This window comes from Channa argus, chromosome 13, assembly GCF_033026475.1.
Source record: "Channa argus isolate prfri chromosome 13, Channa argus male v1.0, whole genome shotgun sequence".
Classification (NCBI taxonomy): Eukaryota; Metazoa; Chordata; class Actinopteri; order Anabantiformes; family Channidae; genus Channa; species Channa argus.
Genome location: NC_090209.1, coordinates 9,202,653 through 9,225,398, shown reverse-complemented (window position 1 = coordinate 9,225,398; position 22,746 = coordinate 9,202,653). Strand labels below are relative to the sequence as shown.

General features: G+C 41.1%; 1 protein-coding gene across 9 annotated transcripts in view; it reads left to right on the top strand.

Annotated features, from left to right (window-relative positions):
• The window catches only part of LOC137140081 (IQ motif and SEC7 domain-containing protein 1-like), a 78,027-nt gene that overhangs the window by 51,224 nt on the left and 4,057 nt on the right, over positions 1–22,746 (top strand). For 5 of the 9 annotated variants that reach the window (XM_067528174.1, XM_067528173.1, XM_067528176.1 and 2 more), the window contains 12 exons: positions 13,128–13,407; positions 13,633–14,912; positions 15,496–15,657; positions 15,825–15,947; positions 16,366–16,532; positions 16,750–16,889; positions 18,029–18,058; positions 19,081–19,206; positions 19,292–19,391; positions 19,622–19,783; positions 20,082–20,258; positions 21,820–21,869. In XM_067528174.1, the coding sequence (XP_067384275.1) occupies positions 13,128–13,407; positions 13,633–14,912; positions 15,496–15,657; positions 15,825–15,947; positions 16,366–16,532; positions 16,750–16,889; positions 18,029–18,058; positions 19,081–19,206; positions 19,292–19,391; positions 19,622–19,783; positions 20,082–20,258; positions 21,820–21,869 (2,797 nt within the window). Of the gene's footprint in view, positions 1–7,195; positions 7,712–11,193; positions 12,646–13,127; positions 13,408–13,632; positions 14,913–15,495; positions 15,658–15,824; positions 15,948–16,365; positions 16,533–16,749; positions 16,890–18,028; positions 18,059–19,080; positions 19,207–19,291; positions 19,392–19,621; positions 19,784–20,081; positions 20,259–21,819; positions 21,870–22,746 lie in introns of those variants that run through there. The other 4 variants (XM_067528175.1, XM_067528179.1, XM_067528177.1 and 1 more) reach the window with 4 other exon arrangements.

Here is a 22,746-nt window from a genome sequence, read left to right as displayed (position 1 = left end):
GTGAATGAATCCATAGTATGCCCCTGTGTAACTGTCTTTTCTTGCAAAAGGCCTTGGCAGTGTCTCAAGTGGAGGCTGTGGGAGGCATTGAGAGAAATGAAACAATAAACATGGTGCTGTGTGTCCCGCTCCTCAAGGGGTTGTTCTGCTGAATTTGAGTCTGCTTCATTTTCCCAGAATGCCTTTGTCGCTCTGTAAAGTCAGTCATTTCATGCCCTGCCTCGCCCGTCTAAATGGGGCGAATGTTGAAACATAAGATCTGCTGACTTGCACTCACCAGGTCTTGTGGAAATGTGGTATGAATGGAACTTGCACACTCAGGATATCATGTTCCACTGGAATATATCAACATGAATTCATTTCTCAGCACTCTGGTGACCTGCACAAAAAGTTTCCTCAGTCTTCTTTTACATTCCTGCCAAAAAGGAATGTAGATTGCGGATGACTGCTTTATCTCTCTGCTTTTGTTCTGTGATTGATTGCTTCCCGGTTGTCTGTGTTACTTTGACAGAATATTTGGTAAAATAGGTTCTTTTTTTTTTTTGTTTCTATGGGCACTTTTGGATCTTTGTCCTCTTCTCCAAACACTGAAATAAATGACCAGTGAAGACACGAGATAAGAGTGATGGGAATCATGAATTATTTCGTTTTTAATTGTGCTTTTATTGTTGAGGTGCTTTCAGCTGTGGCATTCAATGAATATTTAAATAACTGATCAGGTTTTTATTGGAGCTGGGCAGAGTAAACTGATCCTGGGCTTGCTCATTTTTGATCATGTGGATGTGAGGTTGATTTCTCCTCGAACGTTCAGTGCTTTTGAAAAAAAAAAAAAGGAGGAAAAAAAAACATAATAGCCAGTATTTCCTTTGACAAATGGGTTCCTGACGCAGCAGTGCCATATAGTTAATAAATCCCTTACTTGTCAATCCCTTACTTGTCAGTACTAGAAGAAATAGTTGTTTAACATGTAGTTTTATTTCTTTTATTATTACTGACATGTTAAAGTTAATTAAACTACTTGAATCACAATAAGATGTATTCTTATAGAAAAGGCTTTTCTGAGGCACACTCATGTGTGATGTGAATATTTGCAGGTGAACTCAAAGCATTTGCAGAACAGATCATGATACTTATAGCCTTCACTCTTCTACATCTGTTTTCAGTCTATCAGTTTTAGGCATTTCCTCTAGAAATAACATTATGTTTCCTGAATGATTCTGTCACTGCCAGCCTAATGAGGCCCATTAAAATGAAATACGGATCGAGCCTTCACTTCCAAGTGGAGCAGAAACCAAAGAAGAAATTCTTTATGATGCTGGAATCCCATAGTGACAAGCTCGGAACTGTGTGGTTTGCGGGTCCCAGCAAGTAGACAACAAATAAAGTTTGGCACAGTCTGACACATTGACATGTCTCATCACTATGGGGTAGCCCCTGTTGGTCTTTGACCGTGTTTTCCCGAATCAAAGTCTGGAAAGGCGTGACAGAGCAAACATGAGAAAGGCTGCCTTTACACAGTGCCAACACAAACAATGGACTGTGCCAGTTAGGGTTAGACGGCCGAGTCGGGAGGTGCTCCTCGCGGCTCAATAGCTGTAGTGTGTCCACCCTAGGCTTTGGATGCCACAGAGGCACGGCTGGCCTTGCCAGGGAAGGGCAGCAACTAACTGGAGTCCTGGCTGTCGAGTCGGAAAGAAAAACAAATCGAAGCAAGCTCTGCTAAAGGGATTAGACATCTGTGTGTGGAGAGGTGAGTAGTGGTGCAATGTAAGCCACTGCAGTCAAGTATCATAGGAATGTAGAGATTTTGTGTTCCCTCACCTTTAATCCCTTATGTATATCAATACATTTTCCAGCAGGTTATGGTTCTGTTTTATAGACGGGTTTTAATCCATAGTTGATGCTGAATCACTTTTTTAAGATCTGTCAAATAAAAGCCTTCTGTGTGATTAATGTTTGTCTACTACAAATATTTATTCTATAGTCAACTCCTATCCATATCACAGTTTCATGCTAGACTGCCAATAACGTCTTGTGAGTGTGTAAATGATTAAGCAACAGAGCATGCTAAAGGTCTTCAGCTATTTATCTGATCACTTATGCAGTCGCCAATGAATGGAATCTGATTAAATCTGAAATTATTACAATTGTCTAAGACTTGCAGTTTATCCATTTCAGTGATGTCAATTAGCTTGTGGCCCCAAACTGAGCGCGTTGCCAGACACATGCATACACACACACACACACACACACACACACACACACACACACACACACACACACACACACACACACACACACACACACACACACACAGACATGGTTATTTTAAGAACATGTCTGATTTATATCAAAGGATAGAATGTTTTTTATTTTTCACTTGGATTACGTTGATGGATGGCTCCTGGAAATCAGCTTTGGAGTCAGCAGCAGACGAATATGATTTTAAGTGTGTGGCTGATGTTATACAAATCACGAATCTGTCCTATGACTGATTGGCCACTGTGGTGCTGTTACCAAGGAGGCAGATGCTTTAGGAAAGCAGTGGATCTCTAAAATAATTTTCCAGTGCTTCACATATACTAGGCCTTGCATATTTACATTATAATGCATGTTACAATATTTTTTTAAAACTTTACGGGAGAAGTGCACAAATCTGTTTTGCAGTTGTACCACATACTGTATTTAAAAAGTTGTTTACATTAATAAATGATCACGTTATGTTGCCTAAAAGAAAATAAAGGTGGAGAGGTAATCCATACAGTTGAAAATGAAGAAGAGTGACGTTAAACCATGTCTTTGCTTTGCACATTTTTCCCAGCACATGCATGTAAACCAGGAATTTCTTTGTGTGACTTGAGACAGGTGTGAGCTTGATAGAGCCTCAAATAGATTCTTGCACCGACCCCCCACAAGGCTCTACCAACATCTCCCATCCAGAAAAGGCTGGTCTGTTTCTTCCTGGTGCCTTTGAATAACCCAGCCACCCTTCTGACTTTCAGCCATGACAAACACTGACCTCACTGGTCCAGAATCCCTGCCACATGACTGCCCCGGCCCTAGTGCGTCTTCAGTGGACTGTCTGGTATCATTTGTAACCAGTGGGTGGCACTGTCATGCTGAAAGCCCACTGTGCAGCCTGTCTTGTATGTAACCTCTCTGTCAGGTCTGTTTTTTCAGTTTGTCTGTGGCGTCATGCTCCTGTGACCATCATGACCACCATGAGTATTTATACCCTCTGTGGCCTTTGTCACATTTACAGTTTGGGCTGTTCTGAGCACTAACTACTAGAGACGCTGTCAAAGGCTTGCACTGTTTTCCAGATGACCTAGAAATTTCACAAAATGCTGCACACTGATCTGCCAAAAAGCTAGAGATAATGAGTTGAAGCTTATTCTTCTTCACAGCGTTGTTCATCTCTGTTACTGAGTGTTTAGCAGAGTGAGTGTGTCATCTCACTTGGGTCTATTTATAGTTGGAAAAATTGTGCTTTAGTGTGTTTTTGCGTTGGGGAGGGGCTACAGTGAAAAGCTCCAGAGGTGTTTGGTAATGGCATGAACGCAAAATAAAATTGTGCATGTGGATAAACATGGCCCCTTTCTGCTGATGATAACAGTACCTAATATATGACCTCTGCCTGCTTTTTACAGTGAGTGAGATAGCATGTGCATGCAACCACGAAAGCCAGTGAAGCCTTTCGTTTGCCTTGCTTTTTTAAAATGTAGTTTTTTTTTTCTGAAGATAACAGAAAGGAGCCCCCACACATGTTTTAGAGTTAGCAATCGTTTTTTTCTCCAAAATAAGTTTGTTACCACTCAGTCATTTTAAAAATGACAGAAATGCCCAGGACAGGTCACTATATGCCCACATTCCAGTCTCCAGCCCAGCTGACTTGCATATGTCTTTGGAATGTAAGAGGAAACCATCAGAAACTTACACCAACACAGAGCACAAACAAAAACTCCACCCAGAAAAGACTGAGGAGCAAACCTGGATCCTTCCTGCGGTTTGTAGATTATGTAGATGCTAGGTTTTGGAAATCTTTTATATGATACCTGACTTTCCATAGAGATCTTTCTCTATGAAAAAATGTGTTTCCATTAAATAAAGGGCAACATTTTCAGTGTTAAATATTCTAAGCAACTTAAGCAGCTGAATAATACAATACAAGAATAGGGATTTTCACGTCAATACAGTTGTGATGGAAGTCAGTGTCTGGTCAGAGCTGCTTTCTTAAGCCATTGTTTTTTCATAAGCCACCATCATATTTGATTGTTACAAATGTGATACTACAGCCAGGAGATGGTTAGTTAATTTAGTATGAAAGCAAAGGGAAACAGTAAGATTGTCTCTGTTCAGCCTCTGAATTTCACAAATTAGAGCTTAGGTATAAAAGTGATCATTTATGGTTTTAGAGTGGTGGTTGTGTGCTGGACTGTTTGTTTTAGTTTTTTTTTTTGTTTTGGAGAGTGACTTTCATACTTATTGTGGCGACTGGTATGAGACATTGTATCAATTAAACTCGCAATGAGAAAGTACTGTAAGTAAGTACAAGTATTACAAGTATATTTATGTTAGGACTAAAAGTACTAAAATATTGAGGTTAATGTATGTGGACTGGATTTTGTGAAAAAAAAAAAACATTTAGAATTTTAATATTTTGTTGCAAATCAAAAATATAGTTTCTGTGCAGATTGGAATTACTTGGTGTTGTATGAACAGGAGAAAGGAGAAAAGCCTCCCAGGCATCACTTGCCACTGATGATCTTTGATCATTCCCGTGGTATCCCACAGGCAACACATCTGCTCCAGCTTTGCTGCCAGGATATTATGAGCAGAGGCAGCATATCCTTTAATTACTCTCATTTCACTTCTATTTATACATCTGCTGCCAGATTCTTCTTATGCACAGAAATTCTTTGTTTCTAAAGATTTACAGGAAAAAGGTGCTTTCTTTTTTTCCTCCTATACAAAGTCCTCTGTGTTCACAAAGCTGTCCCGGACCACTACATTTCATTTAGCATGCTGTTGTATCAAACTATGACATCAGCTTGTTCTAATTGTTTCCAGACCAGGCAGGGAACGAGTTTTCATTTTATTTTCCGTCTCTTAGCACGGGACTCCGTCGCCCAGCGTCCAGCAAAAAGCAGATAATGAGAAATGGTGCATGAAGTCATATAGTCAGAGTATGCAGCGCCAAAAGGTTGTGACCAGGTTTCCAGGAAGCTATCACTTTCCTTTGTCATTTCCTTTGCTATCTTATGCTCTGCTCTGTCATTTTTCATTTACTTAAAAATGGGGTTTTCTTCCGTTTTTGTGTTCTACTCATAATTCAGTTACCATATTCGTCTTAAGATCCTTCGATAAAGGCTTTTGTGTGTAGCTGACCTGTGGATGCGTCTTTGGCCTTGCCCCAGATGTAATGTGTCTAACTTTCCATACTATACAACAAGAAGGAGGGGGAAGGGGATAGTAGAGTAGGAGCTGAAATGCACAGAGACCATATGTATTGAGTTGAAGAAATGGCTTTTTATGAGGAGAGACTGGGCCTCTGCTTGGAATTCTCAATGACATCATTCTGGAGACGAGCGCTGTGCAGGGAGATGGAGAGGGCTTCCAGCAGACGAGGTGACTAGACTAGCTCGTAACACTAGAGGAGGAAGAGCGAGACACAGAGGCAGGCAAACACTGAGTGCCCTGAAGTTTGTGAAAACTTTTACGGATCATTTTTAGCTGGAGTTTGTATAATTAGACCATTTAAGTGGAGCCTTCTTCAGTGCTTTAAAATGTGCTGTCCCTGGAGCCACATCGTGAAACAATCAAGACAGGTTTGAGACTTTCACATCACATGGTTGCCTTCAATATGAGACCATGATATTACTCCATTTGTCATTCCCAACCAAATAAACTCAAGTTAGTCACTCCCAGTGGCCTGCATTGGTGTTATAATCCAATAACACATTTCTCAATCTAGATCTAAATGCAGCTTCCCTTTATGCCTCTTGGATGACAGAGTGTAGAGTCATGATGCCAAAACATCTTAAATAGCTTTTGTTCCTTCCATTTCAGTAAGAATGGAAAGATTGTGTGATAGGTAAAGTTTGCAGCTCCACAAGCCATTAGCAGTTAGAGCCAAGGTCTCAAACTGAAATAGACCAGTTGGCCAGTCACAGTCAGACTGCTTTTCTGCAAAAAATGATTCTGCCTGAGTCACACATTGCAAGGAAGTCTGCTAAGACTCATGACGCTTGTTAAAATATGCATACTTTTTCTTCCAGTTACTCTTTTTCTTGCTATATTGGGCCTGTTTCATTTGAAGTTGCAGATAAGAACAGTCCAGAGAAGGTGATCATTTTAGGGATTCAGGCCTATAATTAGAGGATGTCAACATCTCCCTCCAGACATTGGTGTGTGTGTGTGGAGGTGATTGGTGTCACTGTAAACTGGCTCCATGTGGAAGCAATTCTCCACAGTTTCCTGTGCCTGTTGTCATTACATAAAAAATACCTTTGACTTGGGGGCAGTTTATCCCAACCCCCTTCTCTCAGAGGGGTGATTAGTCTCTTGCCTGTCTCTAAAACACTGAAGTGTCCAGAGACGCAGAACCCTCTATTCTGCTGCAAGTGTTTGAAGCTGGAGGGAAGTCATGGGAAGGTTTGCAGTGACGGTGCAACGTTGGTGGCAGTTTAGCACTATAATATTATAGAACTATGCGGATTTTAAGGAGGTTGGAAATAATAGGGCTAAAGGTGAACAACCTCTACAGTACTGTGCTTTTCTAAAGAGGAAAGATGCACAGCCATCTGTGGTTCTTTTCTTAGTGTACAACAGTCACTTCTCAACCTTTGAAAGGCTCTATTAATAGAGCTGCTCTCATGTATTTGCCATCACTACCCAGTCCCTTTTCTTCTCTGAAGAAAAGGCTAACATCGAAGGTACCTCTGACATTTAAACAACCCCAAACTCTCTTTTCTTCAACCACAATCTGTCTTTCTTTATGCTAGTGTATTTTCCTACTTTGTCCTGTCCTCTATTCCACTGTATCCTTATTTACCTGCTATAGCTCCCAACCCTCTGCGCTTTTAGCACTTTATATCTTATTTCCTACCTTTGCTGACTCAAGCTCTGCTTTTCATTCATTCTAACTTGGCATGATTTTCTTTTAAATGTCACCTGATGCAGGGTCATCAGTGTGTCCGTTTCATGCACGTTTAGTTGTACAAGAATTAATTTGTCCTTTCTACCCAGCTACAGAGCCACCACACACTCTTACATCCTCTTCCCTGCACCCCGCCCCCTTCCATACTGCTCAGGGCCTGGCAGAAACCCACACTCCCATGTCTCCAAGCCTCCGCCCCCCTTATACTCCTACCAGCCCGGCACACCGAGGACAGAGAGGAAGAAGGAGAAAAAGAAAGAGCTCCATTTGTCTGTCAGAGATTACAGACTGCCACTTAGCATTGACCATGTCTGCCTCCAATCCACAGACAGCTTTCCTAAGGCAGAGAAATGGGAATGTCTGCAAGGAGTAGGGAGCTGCAAGCTATAGTGTTAGGCAGCTTGGAGACTGTCTGTTAGAGAAACCTTTTAGGAAGTAATGGGGACTGGTGAGGGGGACTGCTAATGTTTGGAGTACATCAGCCAGCATGTGGTGTTTGCAGTGTAATTCAGAGAAGACAAAGTCGCTGCTGGAACTGGAGCTGAATGGCTGGTAAGAGTGATAGGAGACTGCAAAATGTGAGTGTGTTTGTTTTTACTGTGCGTTGTGTGGGTGCGTGTGTTTTGTCATTGGATGAGGTTACACCAGGCTTATAGAGCTCATAAGGCTGTGTGTAATAAACAGCAGAAAGGCAGTGTATGTGCATTTGTGGAATGAGCACAGCTCACACAGTGTATTAAAAGGCTTCTTTTGTTTATTCACATAACCCACAATAGTGGACGATTGGTGTAATGTTACACTTTAAGCTAAGTCCCAGAGATCATGAATTGTAAAGTGGGGTCTGCCATTTCGATTTTTACTCCACAATAATGAGAAACAGATCATGTCCCCTCTCTGAGTCACTGTATGTGCTATCGTGGTGTGTTTATTCTTACTGTACAGAATCCATCTGTGAGTTGGATTGTTCTACCCCTGCTCAGTTGAAGGGCATTCCTGTGGTGAGTCGTGGCCCTCCCGCTTACTGGCCGTGACCATGTGCATTTTCATAGCTGGATCTTCAAGGGCAGGTGCCGACTGTAAAGTGAAGGACAGTTTAATTATTCATAACTGGAAGATAATAACAGGGGCTCTGGTATAGTAGTAGTAGTTGTTGCTGCTGTTGTTGTATAAGTCTTGACAGGAGCGAGGAAGGATGCTTTGATTTAGACAGAATGAGGTCTGGCCGTGGGGGGAGCTGTAATATAGTATTGATTTTCTATTACTTTAAATAACAAGTATTTGCATTGCATCTACAAAACATCAATCAACCACTCATCACACTTTTAGTAAAGTATGTTCTATTTTCCTGCATCTGTGCTGTGCTAATAAACAATTTATTTCAAGTCACGATAAAAAAAGAGTCGTTTAACTCAATTACTGCGCTGTGATAAGTGATGTAGATTAGATGCTTTGATTTGTCCTACAGCTCTTAAATTGACTTATACAACTTTCAGTAGTTATCATGACTCAGCATAATTCATATGAGGCTCCAGTCAACTATATACAGTCTGCTGCAAATTCTCAAAAGTTATTCTGTCAGTCTGCCAGCCATTGTAGCTCTCCAGTTTGCAGCTGTGTCGTACTGTAAATCTTCAACCTGCTACTGGCTGTCTTTTTATAGCTGCACAAAATCTGTTTATAGGATATTGATGCTGAAGTGACTGATACAGTGTTTCTTGGCAGGTTTACTTTTTAATGTTGGACTTGATCGTTGTGATTTACTATGTGCATTTGTAACCTTAAAGTATTAAAATGACTGTTTGTGCTGGTGATGCATTTGTATGTGGGAACTCCCATGTAAAGGAGTAGAAAGCATCTCTTTTTTTGTGTGTATGTGTGTGTGTGTTGTCAGCACATTTGGCTAAGAATTGTGACATGGAAGCAGTGTTTTCATTTTTATTCACTTAATAGAACAATTCACTATGTTTACATTCACATCTAGACATGTTTCCTGTAAATACTAAGGTTGAAAGAATCTATTGCTCTTATTTTAAACATCCTCAGTGAGTTCATCAAACCAATAGATTCCTCTTGTTGCCCCTCTATAAAAACAAAGAAAAGATACAAACAAAAAAGAGCAGATCCTCATAACTTAGCAACCATTTTGGTAATGCAGCTCCATGTTGCCAATACAAGAGGGTTTAATGTGTTGCTCTAGCAACATAACTTTCAAATATGAAGTGATTTACACTCTAACTTACTACTCTCTGGACCTTTGTCTTTTTCCTGTACATGCTCAGACTTAATTCTTCCATGAGTCACAGGTTCAAAGGAATTTTAGTCACGTGAACATTGACAAGTCTTCTTCATCCTTTGACCTGAAACAAGGCAATAGGAATTTTATGTTTACCTAAATATTTACACAATATTTACACTAAGCAGACAGGCATTAATGTTGTGCATTTGAACTTGCTTGTGCAAAGCGTTTTCTCATTTAAAATGATCTACATAAAGCTCAGTTCAGTTGACTTTTAAATATATTACGAATTCAATTAAACAACAGAAAACAAATGAATTAAAACAGAGTGAGAAGTTTACTGAAACATGCAAGTACAGATATAGCAGTTTGTCTTGTCTGTGTCTTGCTTTCAGAGTTACGTTACACAAACTGCAGCTCTCTCTTCCTCTCTTGCTCTGGCCTGCACTTCATTAGGCTTCTTCTATTCCCAGAACTCCTGTAGATGTGACTCGTCTTTTCCGGGATGGCTGAATGTTTCTCCCTCAGGTCCGAGTGATGGAATGGGTTGGGGCCTGGACAGGGGCCCAGGCCTGTTTGTTCAGGATATGTTGAGAGGGAAAGAGAAAGGAAGGAGATGGTTGAACCTTCCCCCTCCCCAAGTCACCCCCTAAATCCCTGGACCCCATGGCTCAAAATCACTGCCAGCTGAGCTGACATGTTTATCCATGCCTACATCAGAACTAACGGGGGCTCCTGGTGGATAAAGAGCCAGACAGAGGGACAGACATCATGGGTAGTTGTTTTGTAATACGAGCGATCATATTTCAAGAGCTGTACTGTCATTATCAATAAGTGGTTCTACAACAGCAGTCATTGCTTCATCCTTTTCCTCCTACAACTTGTTGATAGAAATGACCGCATGACTCTAAGAATTTTGTCTGGACCACATGAAGTCACGTCTGCCTCTTCTGTGGAACAAAGTCCTGCAACTTCCTGTTCTTTAGCTACTTCATTCCCTCTTCTTCTATGAAAATCCATTATAGCTTTTGAAAGGTTTTCGGAGGTGACAGGGTGAGAGAGCAAATCTCAGAGGAGCACTGTTAGCTTTTATAGCAACGTGTATCTTATTTAATCTAGGCTCCATTCTTATTCCAACAGCTATTGTCATATTTCATGGCTTAAAATTTATTTTTGAACATAAACTTAAGCGTTTAGGACAAACAATGCAAGAGCAATTACCGCCTACAAAATAGCACAGTAGAAAACAAAACATGGTAACATAATTACACTGAGCACAGCCATGCTACAGTAGAGGCTCTATGAGTCTGCTTAGACACAGCAGTGCTTTGAACTGAATAACACATGCGTGCTACCATGCTCACAGTGACAGTGCTATGATAGGGATGTTAAATAACTTACAATCTCCATCTAAGTTGAGTGTTTTCTAATTATCGTTAAATACAGCAGAGGTTGATGGGATTTTAATTTTGTAGACATTTGGTCAAATATAAAAGAGTTAGGCAAATGACCTGATAATGGCAAAACGTCAAGTGGTAATTACCAAATGCCTGAACAAAATAACATGACAAAAGTTTTTTGTATTGTTTTGTTTTGTTTTGTCAGGAACATATTAGTGACTCAACACACCAATAAATGGATATTAGCACCAGGTTGGCTTCAGCTGTTTCTACAGACCACACACCTATCTAAGACTCACTGAATAAATAAATAAATAAATAAATAAAATAATTTGTAAAATCCACAATTTATTTTTAATTACATTTTTTCATCTTCCTTATAAATCCTTTAAATTAGCAATTTTCAAATTACACATTAAATGTTTAAATTATTTTTTCATGATGCACATGGCCCAACACAAATGTACCAAGTACATGTTTCATTCCATCGTCACATTATCCAGATCACTAATCAAACTTCAAATGAAGAATTTAGCCACATCAAAAATTACCACTGGCAGTATTCTAGTGCTGTGACAGCACACAAGGTGTGACTTTAACTCTGGGGAGGGAGACTTCACAGTTTGCCATAACAGATGGTGGGGGAGATTTGCCCCAATGGCAGATATGCAGTAGAATTCAGTGTGTTGTAAAAGGTTTTACATTTACAGCAGTATATAGGTATTCTGTTACGCTCTGTTGTTATGCACCTGTCCACACTGCAGCATAATGTGTACCTTTTTCCCTGAGGCAGTCAGTTAGCATTTACTTATCATGAAGTTCTCCTGTGTCACAGTGGCTTTAACTGTCCCTGAATGTATCATCTCCTCTCTTGACAGAAGGGCAGGAGGACACCTAATGGGATGCACAAGAATTCACTCTACTGCAGCGTTTGGGGAAAATAAGCACCTTTGCTACACGAGAACATAAAATTTCTATTTGCCATCAGCTGTTAGAATCTGAATTATTACTTACTGGATGCCACTATTCCTAACAGTAATTGGTACTATTTTGGCAGGCAAATTCAGCCATCGTGTTTTAATATTTTGCTTTTAAAGTTTGATTGAAAAACATCTTTTTGGGTGGTTTGTGTTCTTTGCCCAGATGCCAAGTGGCATTAATCATATTTTTATATTCACTTAATATTTCAACTCCAGAATACATTTCTACTCTTTATTGTGCTTTACTGCTGAGGAATCGACAAGGACCAAGATGTAGGGGTTGTAAAGTAGACTGAAAGAAGAATTAGAGACAACTTCTGTTTGAACTTTTGGCCATATTCAGTTCTTCTTTTTCACGCAGGACTTGGCTGACAAGTTGCGGCTGCTGAATGTGGTTTTGAAGCTGTCTAATGAAGGAAGTGGATTGTGTACACTGTATGGGTGTGTCCAGTCACAGTTCAAACACATAATGTTGCCACAGAGTACAGTGAATGTACTGTTCTGAGGAGGAGAAAAATTGTGAATTATAGTAACATTAGTTTTTAAGGAGGTGGGCACCACATAACCCACAATTCTGCTGCTGTTTCTAATGGACAGCTAGCTCTATTTGTCTACTCTAAACCGGACTTTGTTACACACTTTGGAAAGTTTGTCTTAGCTCCAGCAAATATGATGCAACTCCCATTGGACACTGATTGGCTCTTATGGTGGCATAAACTTTAGTTTCCTGGAGGAGGTTGTGTACTCTGGACTTCACTTCACTGAAAGAATGGTGGACAAGATATGGAGGAAGAGCTGGCACTTCATAGAAAATAGACGGTCTATTCGCAGTAAGAAGTCATCTTGTAATGTGACAGAATGTAAGAGTGAGTGAGTAACCTCTTGTTCTTTTATTCTTTATTTTTTTAACCTACTCATGTAAGAGGTAGTCCCACGAGGTCAACAGATGACTGATTGTGTTCATTATTTAGACAGTGTTTACGTGGCATTTCTATTTGCCAAATGTAGCACAGCAAAATCTATGACTGTGAGATATGTACAGCATTTGGGAGCGTGCAGTAGAAAACAATTAGAATTTTAATGTGTATCTTAAGGCCACAGAATCATATCATCAATATTGCTTCACTTAAGTATGGCATTATGCTCTTGTCTGTAATGCTATGCTTCTTTTTTTTGCGTGTGCAGGACAATAGAGACCTAAATATGCATAAGCGATACACATGGGCTTTACAATGTTCTAAGAGGAAAAACAAACATGTAGTCTATTATTACAAAGAAGACATAGTGCTCCCATTACTGTAAGGCCATGTTATCAACATGACAATCTCTAATTCTTTGCGCTTCCATTGCAGTGTGGAAGGCGATGGACGGGCCAGTGAGAGTGGCCCTTCTCTGGATAGTGGAGCTAACTATGGCCAGGGCCCGGTGACACACGGCTCAGCCATTAGCCCCGACCGATTTGACAGCCCACTTTACAGCCACGGGGTCCAGCCTGGGCCTCAGAGGCCCCGTCGGCCTAAGCTCCAGCACTCACAGTCCATCCTTCGCAAGCAGGCTGAGGAGGAGGCCATCAAGCGGTCACGCTCACTATCTGAGAGCTATGAGCTCTCAGCTGACCTTCAAGACAAACAGGTATTACAAAGTAGTAGTAACAGCAATGTTTTGAACTTGGTCATGTTTGCTTTTTGTGTGTGTGCGTGTGTGGTAAAGTCACTGACAACTGAGAAGAACAAATGATCAGTGACCTCTAAGAGTATGATTTATAAACCATCTACATTTTTGCAAAACAATTAAATATTTCAGTAGTGGTTCTGTTTTACAGTTGATCATCTTACTGTTACCCCATCTGCTTTCTAGGTGGAGATGCTGGAGCGTAAATATGGTGGAAGATTCATAACTCGGCATGCAGCCCGCACTATCCAGACAGCCTTCCGCCAGTATCAAATGAACAAGAACTTTGAACGTCTCAGGAGCTCTATGTCTGAAAACCGGATGTCTAGACGCATTGTTCTGTCCAATATGAGAATGCAGCTCTCATTTGAGGGCCCTGAGAAAGTGCACAGCTCCTATTTCGAAGGGAGACAGGTGTCAATGACAGAGGATGGCACCCCACTGTCCATGTTACAATCTGAATGTGGAGATATAGAGGTTCACCAGCAGGCCAACATGGCATCTCACCAAGCCCCACAGGGTGATTTGACAGATGCCATTACAGAGCTGGAAGACGCCTTTTCGAGGCAGGTTAAGTCTCTGGCTGAGTCGATAGATGATGCACTGAACTGTCGGAGCCTTCAGGGGGATGAGGGTCCTGACCCCGAGGCCATTGGCTGCTCCGATGTGGAGAGGGAACTGCCCTATAAGGTGAAGTCCCACCACAGGGCAGCTGGACGGATGCACGATGAAACTATGGCATCGTATAGTGATGTCACTCTGTTCATTGATGAGGAGGACATGTCCCCCTCTATTGCTCTGTCGAGGTCAGGGGACCAGCCTTCCAGCACAGAATCAGACTTGAGGTTGCAGTCAGTCAACTCTTCCCAGGACTACTGGCCTATTGACACGAAAGATGACGGTCGTGACACAGACACGAGCTGTCGCAGCACTCCTTCTCTGGAGTGCCAAGAGCAGCGTCTTAGAGTAGACCATCTTCCTTTGTTGACCATAGAGCCTCCAAGTGACAGCTCTGCAGAGCTCAGCGACCGGTCTGACCGGGGCTCTGTCAAACGACCACTTGTGTACGAACAACATGGTCACATTGTAACGTCATCCCAGGCGAGCCCTAAACACATTTCTCACGGACCCCCACCACGAGCTTCTTCCCGTGACGATGATGCACCGTTGTGCCATCGTCACCGCCAGCTGGAAAGTCACCTAGCCATTAACGGCTCAGCTAACAGGCAGAGTAAGTCAGAATCCGACTTCTCTGATGGAGACAACGACAGCATCAACAGCACATCCAACTCTAACGACACCATAAACTGCAGCTCGGAGTCCTCGTCGAGAGACAGCCTGCGAGAACAGGCGCTCAGCAAGCAGACTTACCACAAAGAGACTCGCAACAGCTGGGACTCACCCATCTTCAGTAATGATGTTATTCGCAAGAGACACTACCGCATCGGCCTGAATCTCTTCAACAAGTAGGTACTCAGCCCTGATGGAGCAGGCGCTTGACCACTGTGTTTGAAGTGATTAATGTCTCAGTGAGTGGACAACATGTTAGACAGACCACATGGAAAAATCATTCAGTTACTGTTTGGCACCATCAAATCTCTTGTATTAATTTCAAATTGATAGTTGTAATATGCAGTGATGTGCCTAAATTGCTCAGTTGTTCACTTCAACAACTTAATACTTGAATACACATTTTTCAACACACCAATATATAAAGAGTGTGATATGTAATTTACAAGAGATTTACAGATCATTTGTGTGTTTTTGTGGTCCATTGTAAGCTACTCTGATGCAACGTCAGTGTTGTGCAACTTCTGAAGTGTACATGCGTGTCTTCAGTTTAAAAAGGGAACTCAATATGGAGTTAACAGATTATTTTGAAAAATGTTACTTACTTTACCTACTGTGTGTGTGTGTGTATATTTATATATACACATATAAATTTGTGTGTACAGTCTATATTATATCTATAGATATTTTCACATAGTTCAGAATGAAGCAGTAATTATTTAGCTTAACTTACCTGCATCTTTTCTTGCAATTTTTCAGGAAGCCAGAGAAGGGTATCCAGTACCTGACTGAGAGGGGTTTCATCCCTGACACACCAGTTGGTGTAGCTCACTTCCTTCTGCAGAGGAAGGGCCTGAGCAGGCAGATGATTGGAGAATTCCTTGGCAATCGACAGAAACAGTTCAACAGAGATGTTTTAGAGTAAGTTTCCTCAATTTTCCTTAAAGTCATAGCTACATAATAGAACTTTTTAAACATTTAGATATTCTTCATGATAGAATCTGAGCCAACAATGCTTTTTAAAAACTGGTGATGACAATAAAAGAAATTATGTTATATTTTTCTCTCTCTATCTTCCTGTGCACCAGTTGTGTGGTAGATGAAATGGACTTCCAGAGCATGGAGCTGGATGAGGCCCTCAGGAAATTTCAGAACCACATCCGTGTCCAGGGAGAGGCTCAGAAGGTGGAGCGGCTGATTGAAGCCTTCAGGTGATGACTCAGTCAGAGATGGCACTTAAACGCACGGAGGAAACGCAGGAGACAATTTGTTTGTGTGTGTTGAATTCAAACCACATCTTGAAAATACAATAAGGTCTGTGGCCTGCTGAATTGTGGTGGGTGGATAAATTGCAATCATCGTTACGTCAAACTGATCCTGAATACATATTTGCATGTGGTCATGACACTGTAAGCATTTTATATAAACCTTTGTTGATTTTGGAAACACTTGCTGCTCCTCATAGCTGTGTTGTGTGGATGATATTTGTAACACTATGAGAACCAGTTCTACCATTACTTCTGCTTTTTCATGTTCAAACCATTTCCTCACTGTTTGTGTACGTTTTGTATTCTAAGCTTGGTTGTCAGGTGCGATTGGCCATATTGTTCTCCCTCCTTGTGTCTGTAGCCAGCGCTACTGCATCTGTAACCCGACAGTGGTGCGGCAGTTTAGGAACCCTGACACAATCTTCATCCTCGCCTTTGCCATCATCCTCCTCAACACTGATATGTACAGCCCCAACGTCAAGCCTGAGAGAAAGATGAAGCTGGAGGACTTTATTAAGAATTTACGAGGTAGCAAAACCATACAAAACACTTGTTTACCCCTTGTAGCTAATGGTTATTAGTTCTCCCTCATTTTTCAAATATCAAATTAATCCTAATTAATTATGATTTATTATAGATGTATTTATACCATTTCCTTTTGTTTCCATGGTCTACTGAATGAGGAGGTGCATTTAATTCTACTCTCAACTTTACATAATAACTCAGCTCTATCCCCCTTATTCAGGTGTGGACGATGGAGAGGACATACCAAGGGAGACTCTAGTTGGCATCTATGAGAGGATCCGAAAGCGTGAGCTCAAAACCAATGAAGACCATGTCTCACAGGTGCAGAAGGTTGAGAAGCTCATCGTGGGAAAGAAACCAGTAAGTAATGTTTAGTATCCTCAGTGTAAAAGTCACTAAAGGATCAGTAACATTTCTGATTTTCGAACAGTTTTATCTGAAACATCTGCAGACACAATGAGCAGTATTCATTATTCAAATTCACACAGATATTATGTGGCATTTTTTTCCTAATTTTTCTTAACCCAAATGTGGAGTTTTACATCATAGATTACAAGGGGAGCTTTAGGAAATCTAAGTCTTTTGTACATTTGGAACATATTTTGTGAACAGGGACTCAAACCTGGGCTTTGACCTTCATGCTGACAATTTTATCACACCTAAAGCCCCTGAGAAATGTCACCCGGAGCTGTAGTCTGATGAAAAATGGGTACTTGCCGCCACCTTAGCACATTATAGTCCCTACCTAGTTTTAGAACAAAAATAAGCTCCAGTGTTTGAAGCTGTACCATCAGGATTTAACCAAGCAGCATATGTTACACTACAATAATTCACTGATTCCCTAATTATTAGTCAGTTTATTATGAGTGTTAAGACTGAAACAGAGCTGATATCAAATTTAGTTCTAACTGAGCCCTGGCCCCTTAAAAGCTGGAAAACAGGGTTTCTGTAGGCAATGATGTATGTTTTATGTGTGAAGGTTATAAGTGTGATTAACTCATTCAGCCTCAGGGTGAGGTTTGTCTAGCATGAAGGATTCTTACAGTCTGTTTCCAGTAGGTTGGAATGTCTTCGGCTGTGCCAGTAATAATTGAACATATTGAGAATGATCCCTAGTCACCATTTAGCTGCAGAATTAAAAGCCTGGGAGGACACTTGGTAAAATACTTGAATATAAAAACCACATTGGAATTCCTCTCCATAATATTAAGGTCCACTAGTGCTGCACAGATGGGGCTTCTAGGGGAGGATATGTTTTCATTCCAACATCATTACAGACTCCCTCAAGTTCAGCAGCAGAGAAAGACCACCTTATAAACAGAACTCTGGAGGTTTTCTGCATTTATGTGGTCACATTAATTGGCTATAGGTGCACAGTCTTTAAGGGCAAATTCTTATATGGACTTATTCACGAGGAAGGGAGATTACATTTTAGCATCCTCAGAGAAAAGACTATAACTAATCCTAATGTAATAGCATCATCTGTGTCCTCTTTTTAGATTGGATCACTCCATCATGGCCTGGGATGTGTAAGTAAGCTCAAGTCATACCATATTTTTTGAAATTCATGATCATATCATAATATTCATAATAACTGTATTTGCACAACACATCCTGTCTCTGTCCCTGGATATTGCAGTCAGTGCACATCATACAGTTAGTTTTAGAGTTGGATTACCTGAGGAGACAAGAACCTTTGCCCCCTGAAGCGTCACATCTGTTACCCTGGAGACAAACTCAACAGACATAAAGTCTTGGGTGGCAAAGAGCTGCTGTGTTTACAGATTCTGTGCTCAGCAGGGTGTACATCACTGCCGGGGACAACCATACAGATGCCTCTCAGTAACAAAATATACTGTATTTGTCCTATTTGATATTATTAGTTTTTGTATTGTATTACAAGATATATACTGAAGTAGCCATATTAATAGTTTACTCTGTTGGACCACATTGCAGCACACACTGCTATACGTTTGACTTGTTTCCCTGTTTACCAGGGCAGCTCAGATTGAAGACTCTTATACTTTACATCATTGTATAGGGTGACCTACGTATACGAAAAGGAGGTTAACCATAAAAACTGTACTTTACTAGTTAACTGTAATAGCTGAAAAAATGATACCAAGACATAGATATAGCTTACTTGCTTACAAATTAGTTGTACAACTACATTTCGTGGGTTAAACTTTGCCTATTCCTGTTTTTGAAAACCGGGTCTGACCATTATATTTAATTAAAATGCTTTTACTCTGCATTTATGTGGGACTGTTTAGAGCAGCAGTACCATGTATGAATAAATTACCTTGGCTATGGCCCTGTTTATAGTAATAAGGGCAATGAGGTAAATATCACCAGACTTATCTTTTCAAGCAAAAAAGAACATGATTGAACAGTCAGAATAATTCCCCTTGAAAGTAAAATAAGAGCAAATCCTTTGGATTTACATTCCTTAAACTCTGCTTAGGGGGCAAGATGACTTTTACTTCTTTCCTTGTGCACTGAGGCCACATTGACCTCTGAAGTGTTCATATCTGTGCTCCTTTTTATATAGGTGCTCTCGCTGCCCCATCGCCGGCTGGTGTGTTACTGTCGCCTGTTTGAAGTGCCAGATCCCAATAAGCTTCAGAAGCTTGGCTTGCACCAGCGCGAGATCTTCCTATTTAACGACCTCCTAGTGGTAAAAGCCCTTTCTACCTCTCCTTTCCTTTCCTCTCCTCTGTGTTTACACCAATTCTTACAATATTCTCTCTGCATTATTTCAGGTAACCAAGATTTTCCAGAAAAAGAAGAATTCGGTGACATACAGCTTTAGACAGTCTTTCTCTCTGTATGGGATGCAAGTAATGCTGTTTGAAAGTCAGTGTAAGTGTTAGAGGTCACTGCTTTATTCAGTAGCATCTTAGCCGACATTTTTTAATTACAGGGTTTGATTTAGCGCAATAATACATCTGGCAGAAATCCAAGTGAAACCAGTGGGCCATGACATTGTGTATACTAGAAACTTCAGTCAGATTTGTCCAGTGTGTTTTAACGTGGTTTTAATCAATGACCCATGTGTAAATGCCTGTCCCTCTCTGTTTGCTATTCCACAGATTACCCAAATGGAATCCGACTTACATCAGCGATACCCGGTGCAGACATCAAAGTCCTCATCAACTTTAACGCACCCAACCCCCAGGACCGCAAGAAGTTCACAGACGACCTGCGAGAGTCCATTGCAGAGGTCCAGGAAATGGAGAAATACAGAATAGAGTGTGAGCTGCTTGTTTTCCTGTATCTCAGGCTGTGTAAAGGGGAAACAGGGCATAGTCCTCCTTACTCAAGTGCAGCAGTTTATGAAGGGGAATGTTCAAAGGATGGATAACATAATGAGAGATCATTTTTATGTGGACACCCAAAAAGATTTTCTGTTGAGACATTCATATTCAGGATGTTGGAAATAATTTGGATCAACAGTGGGGCATCCATGAGTTTCAGACATTATTACAGGCCATTCACAGACCTGGTGACCACTTCCACTTACCTCTGTTTTTCCTCGGCTTGTTTCCACAGCTGAGCTAGAGAAGCAAAAGGGTGTGGTGAGACCCAGCATGTCACAGAGCTCTGGTCTGAAGAAGGAAGCTGGCAATGGGAGCATGAACCGTGCCAGTCTAGATGACACCTATGCCATGGGAGAGGGTCTAAAGAGGAGCGCCCTCAGCAGCTCCCTGCGAGACCTCTCGGAAGCAGGTACAACCAAAACGTCTTTGCACTTACCAGCTGGTTCTGTCATAGAAACTTATTCTCCTTGTGTCATCCACCTCTCTGTGATGGCATCAAGGGGATAAAAAGAGCAAAATGTTTTTTCACGACACCACGCATTGACTTTTACAATTTCCTCCTTTAAATCCACAATCTAACTCACTCGCTGATGATTGGATAGTTTGGTCTATTTAGTTTTTATTTGTACTCAGTATACTTCTAGACTGTGTTTCACATGACAAGACTAAATACAGACCACTTGAGAAGAGGTTAAGTGTTGAGAAAGTTAAGATTGATTTTTCTAGATTTGTGTTCTCAGTGATGAATGAAATTGACGGGCAGCTGTCACCCCTAACATTTGGATGACTCATTCTTGTTTATATCATCACCTTTTCTTTGTTTTGGTTTTGCAATCCCACGTTTGTCTCATGCAAAGACATTTCATAATAATGTTACGTTTAATTCAGAAATCTTGTGGCATTTCCTGTGACATATATTTGTGAGCCATTCCTAAGCAGCAAGCAGCAAAAATGCATTTCATTCATTACAGATAATGGCTATGTGAAGTTACTGGGTGATTAGTTTGATAACAAAACAAAATCCAGTCAGGGGTCTTCCTTCATTTTGTAATACACACGCTTTGTTGTATTGATCACTACCTCATTGGCAAATGATAAGACAGCAAAATAAATCCTGAATAAGTCCTTTCACCCTCGTGTCACATGTGTTTTTCCAATGCAGGGCGTGGCATGTTAGTGGGCTCATTTTTGTTAAGTGGTTTCTTTTTGTTTTCCTGTCATACTCCATTTCATGTGTATTTACTGTTATTTCCATACACATCAGGTATTTTCCTGTTCTTGTGTGATTATTGGTCATGTATCATTGGCTGACTGTGCCTAACTGCGGCAAAGAGCTCTGTTCACCCAGATCTGTATATGCCTGTACATCCCATGTGCAACAACCACTGTGTTGCTTTTGATGTGTCTCCTCCTTTGTGACTGTCACTGAGACTGGCTTTTTGCCAAACCCCTGACCCTTATGAAAATCTACATCTTGTGGCAACAAAAAGAATGAGTTGTCATATTTTATCAAAAGAAAAATCTGGGGAAAATGTTTAGGCATCATCCTTGATCAGATTTTAGAGTTTTTAGAAGTATCCCACAATTTTGTCATAATTAACTGTGGAAATTTTCCTGGTCCATTAGTCTTGGTGCTCATGGAGTTCATAGTTTTTGATCATTTAAAGTATTACTTGACTAAGCCTCCAGTTCGTAGTGCGTTTTAGAGCTTAAGTCACTGAAATTTCTGTGCACCTTAGTTTTCAGAGTGAAGAGTAAAGGCTTCACCATCTAGTTAGCCACAGTACCACCATCCACACACCACCTCAGACCTGAATGCCCTCTCCCCTTCCCGCCCATATTTGGACCTTACTCACAGTCACAATTCACTGCACTACCCCCCTATGGGACTGGTGGGTGGCCCTAAACGTCTGTAGTCAATCCAGGAGTGCTGTCGATCTCTAATCTGTGGTATTGCATGTCTCGGGCAGGCAAGCGGGGGCGTCGCAGCAGTGCAGGATCACTAGACAGCAATATGGACGTAAGTTGGAAGCAGCTGGTATCCAAGCTACTCTCTATGTGATGATGTGCACTGTGAAAACACACCATTTATTTTTGGTCTTACACCTTCTTTGCTTCATAGACTCAGTCCATTTGTTTGGATCTTTTATTTTTCTTCCTGGGATGCCTTATAACCTGCTTGCCTCAGTTAGTGTGCATGCATGGGTTGCCTGCCTCTGATCCTGACCCTTTTTTGGAAGCCGGAGATCTTCTGTTTTGGTCATTTTGTATGGCCAATATACACTTTATCTTCCAACAAGCATGACTCTACTAATCCCTCCTCTGACCCTTCCCCTTGTCACTCGTCTCTGTCTGTCTTTCATGCAATCACATCCAAGAGGTTTTCATTTGGTTCCTCTTCTCTGTGGCAGGGTTTTATTCTGTGCATCTACTGCAGCCCCGCTCACTGTCGGAGTCTTTCTTTTTCTCTTATCCAAAACATGTCCTAAATGCTCAGGAAGGTTCAGGAAGGAATGTACCCATCATTCTCAGAGGTCTACTGATGGGCTTCACACGGACTATTAAAGATGTGGATTTCATTCATTCATCGTTCACTCATTTCATCTGTTCATGAGTTCATGTGTTCTGTTGAAGTCTGGGACCCTGAAAATTTCATTCTGCTTTCAAAGACACCATATGGTCTTTCTCCTGTTTTAGATGAAGCATCTGTCAAAGGAAAAGATTTTTAGGAGAATTCACAAATGCATAGTGAGTAGTGTTGTACAGGAACAGGCGTCCAAATTTCCAGGCCTGTTGTGAAGTCTGCACAAAAGAGTTTAGTCAGTCCTGCCTTCTGTCTTCTAGTTAAATGCTGATGTGTGGATGATTAGTTTGCCTGTCGAATCCTCTGCATGTGG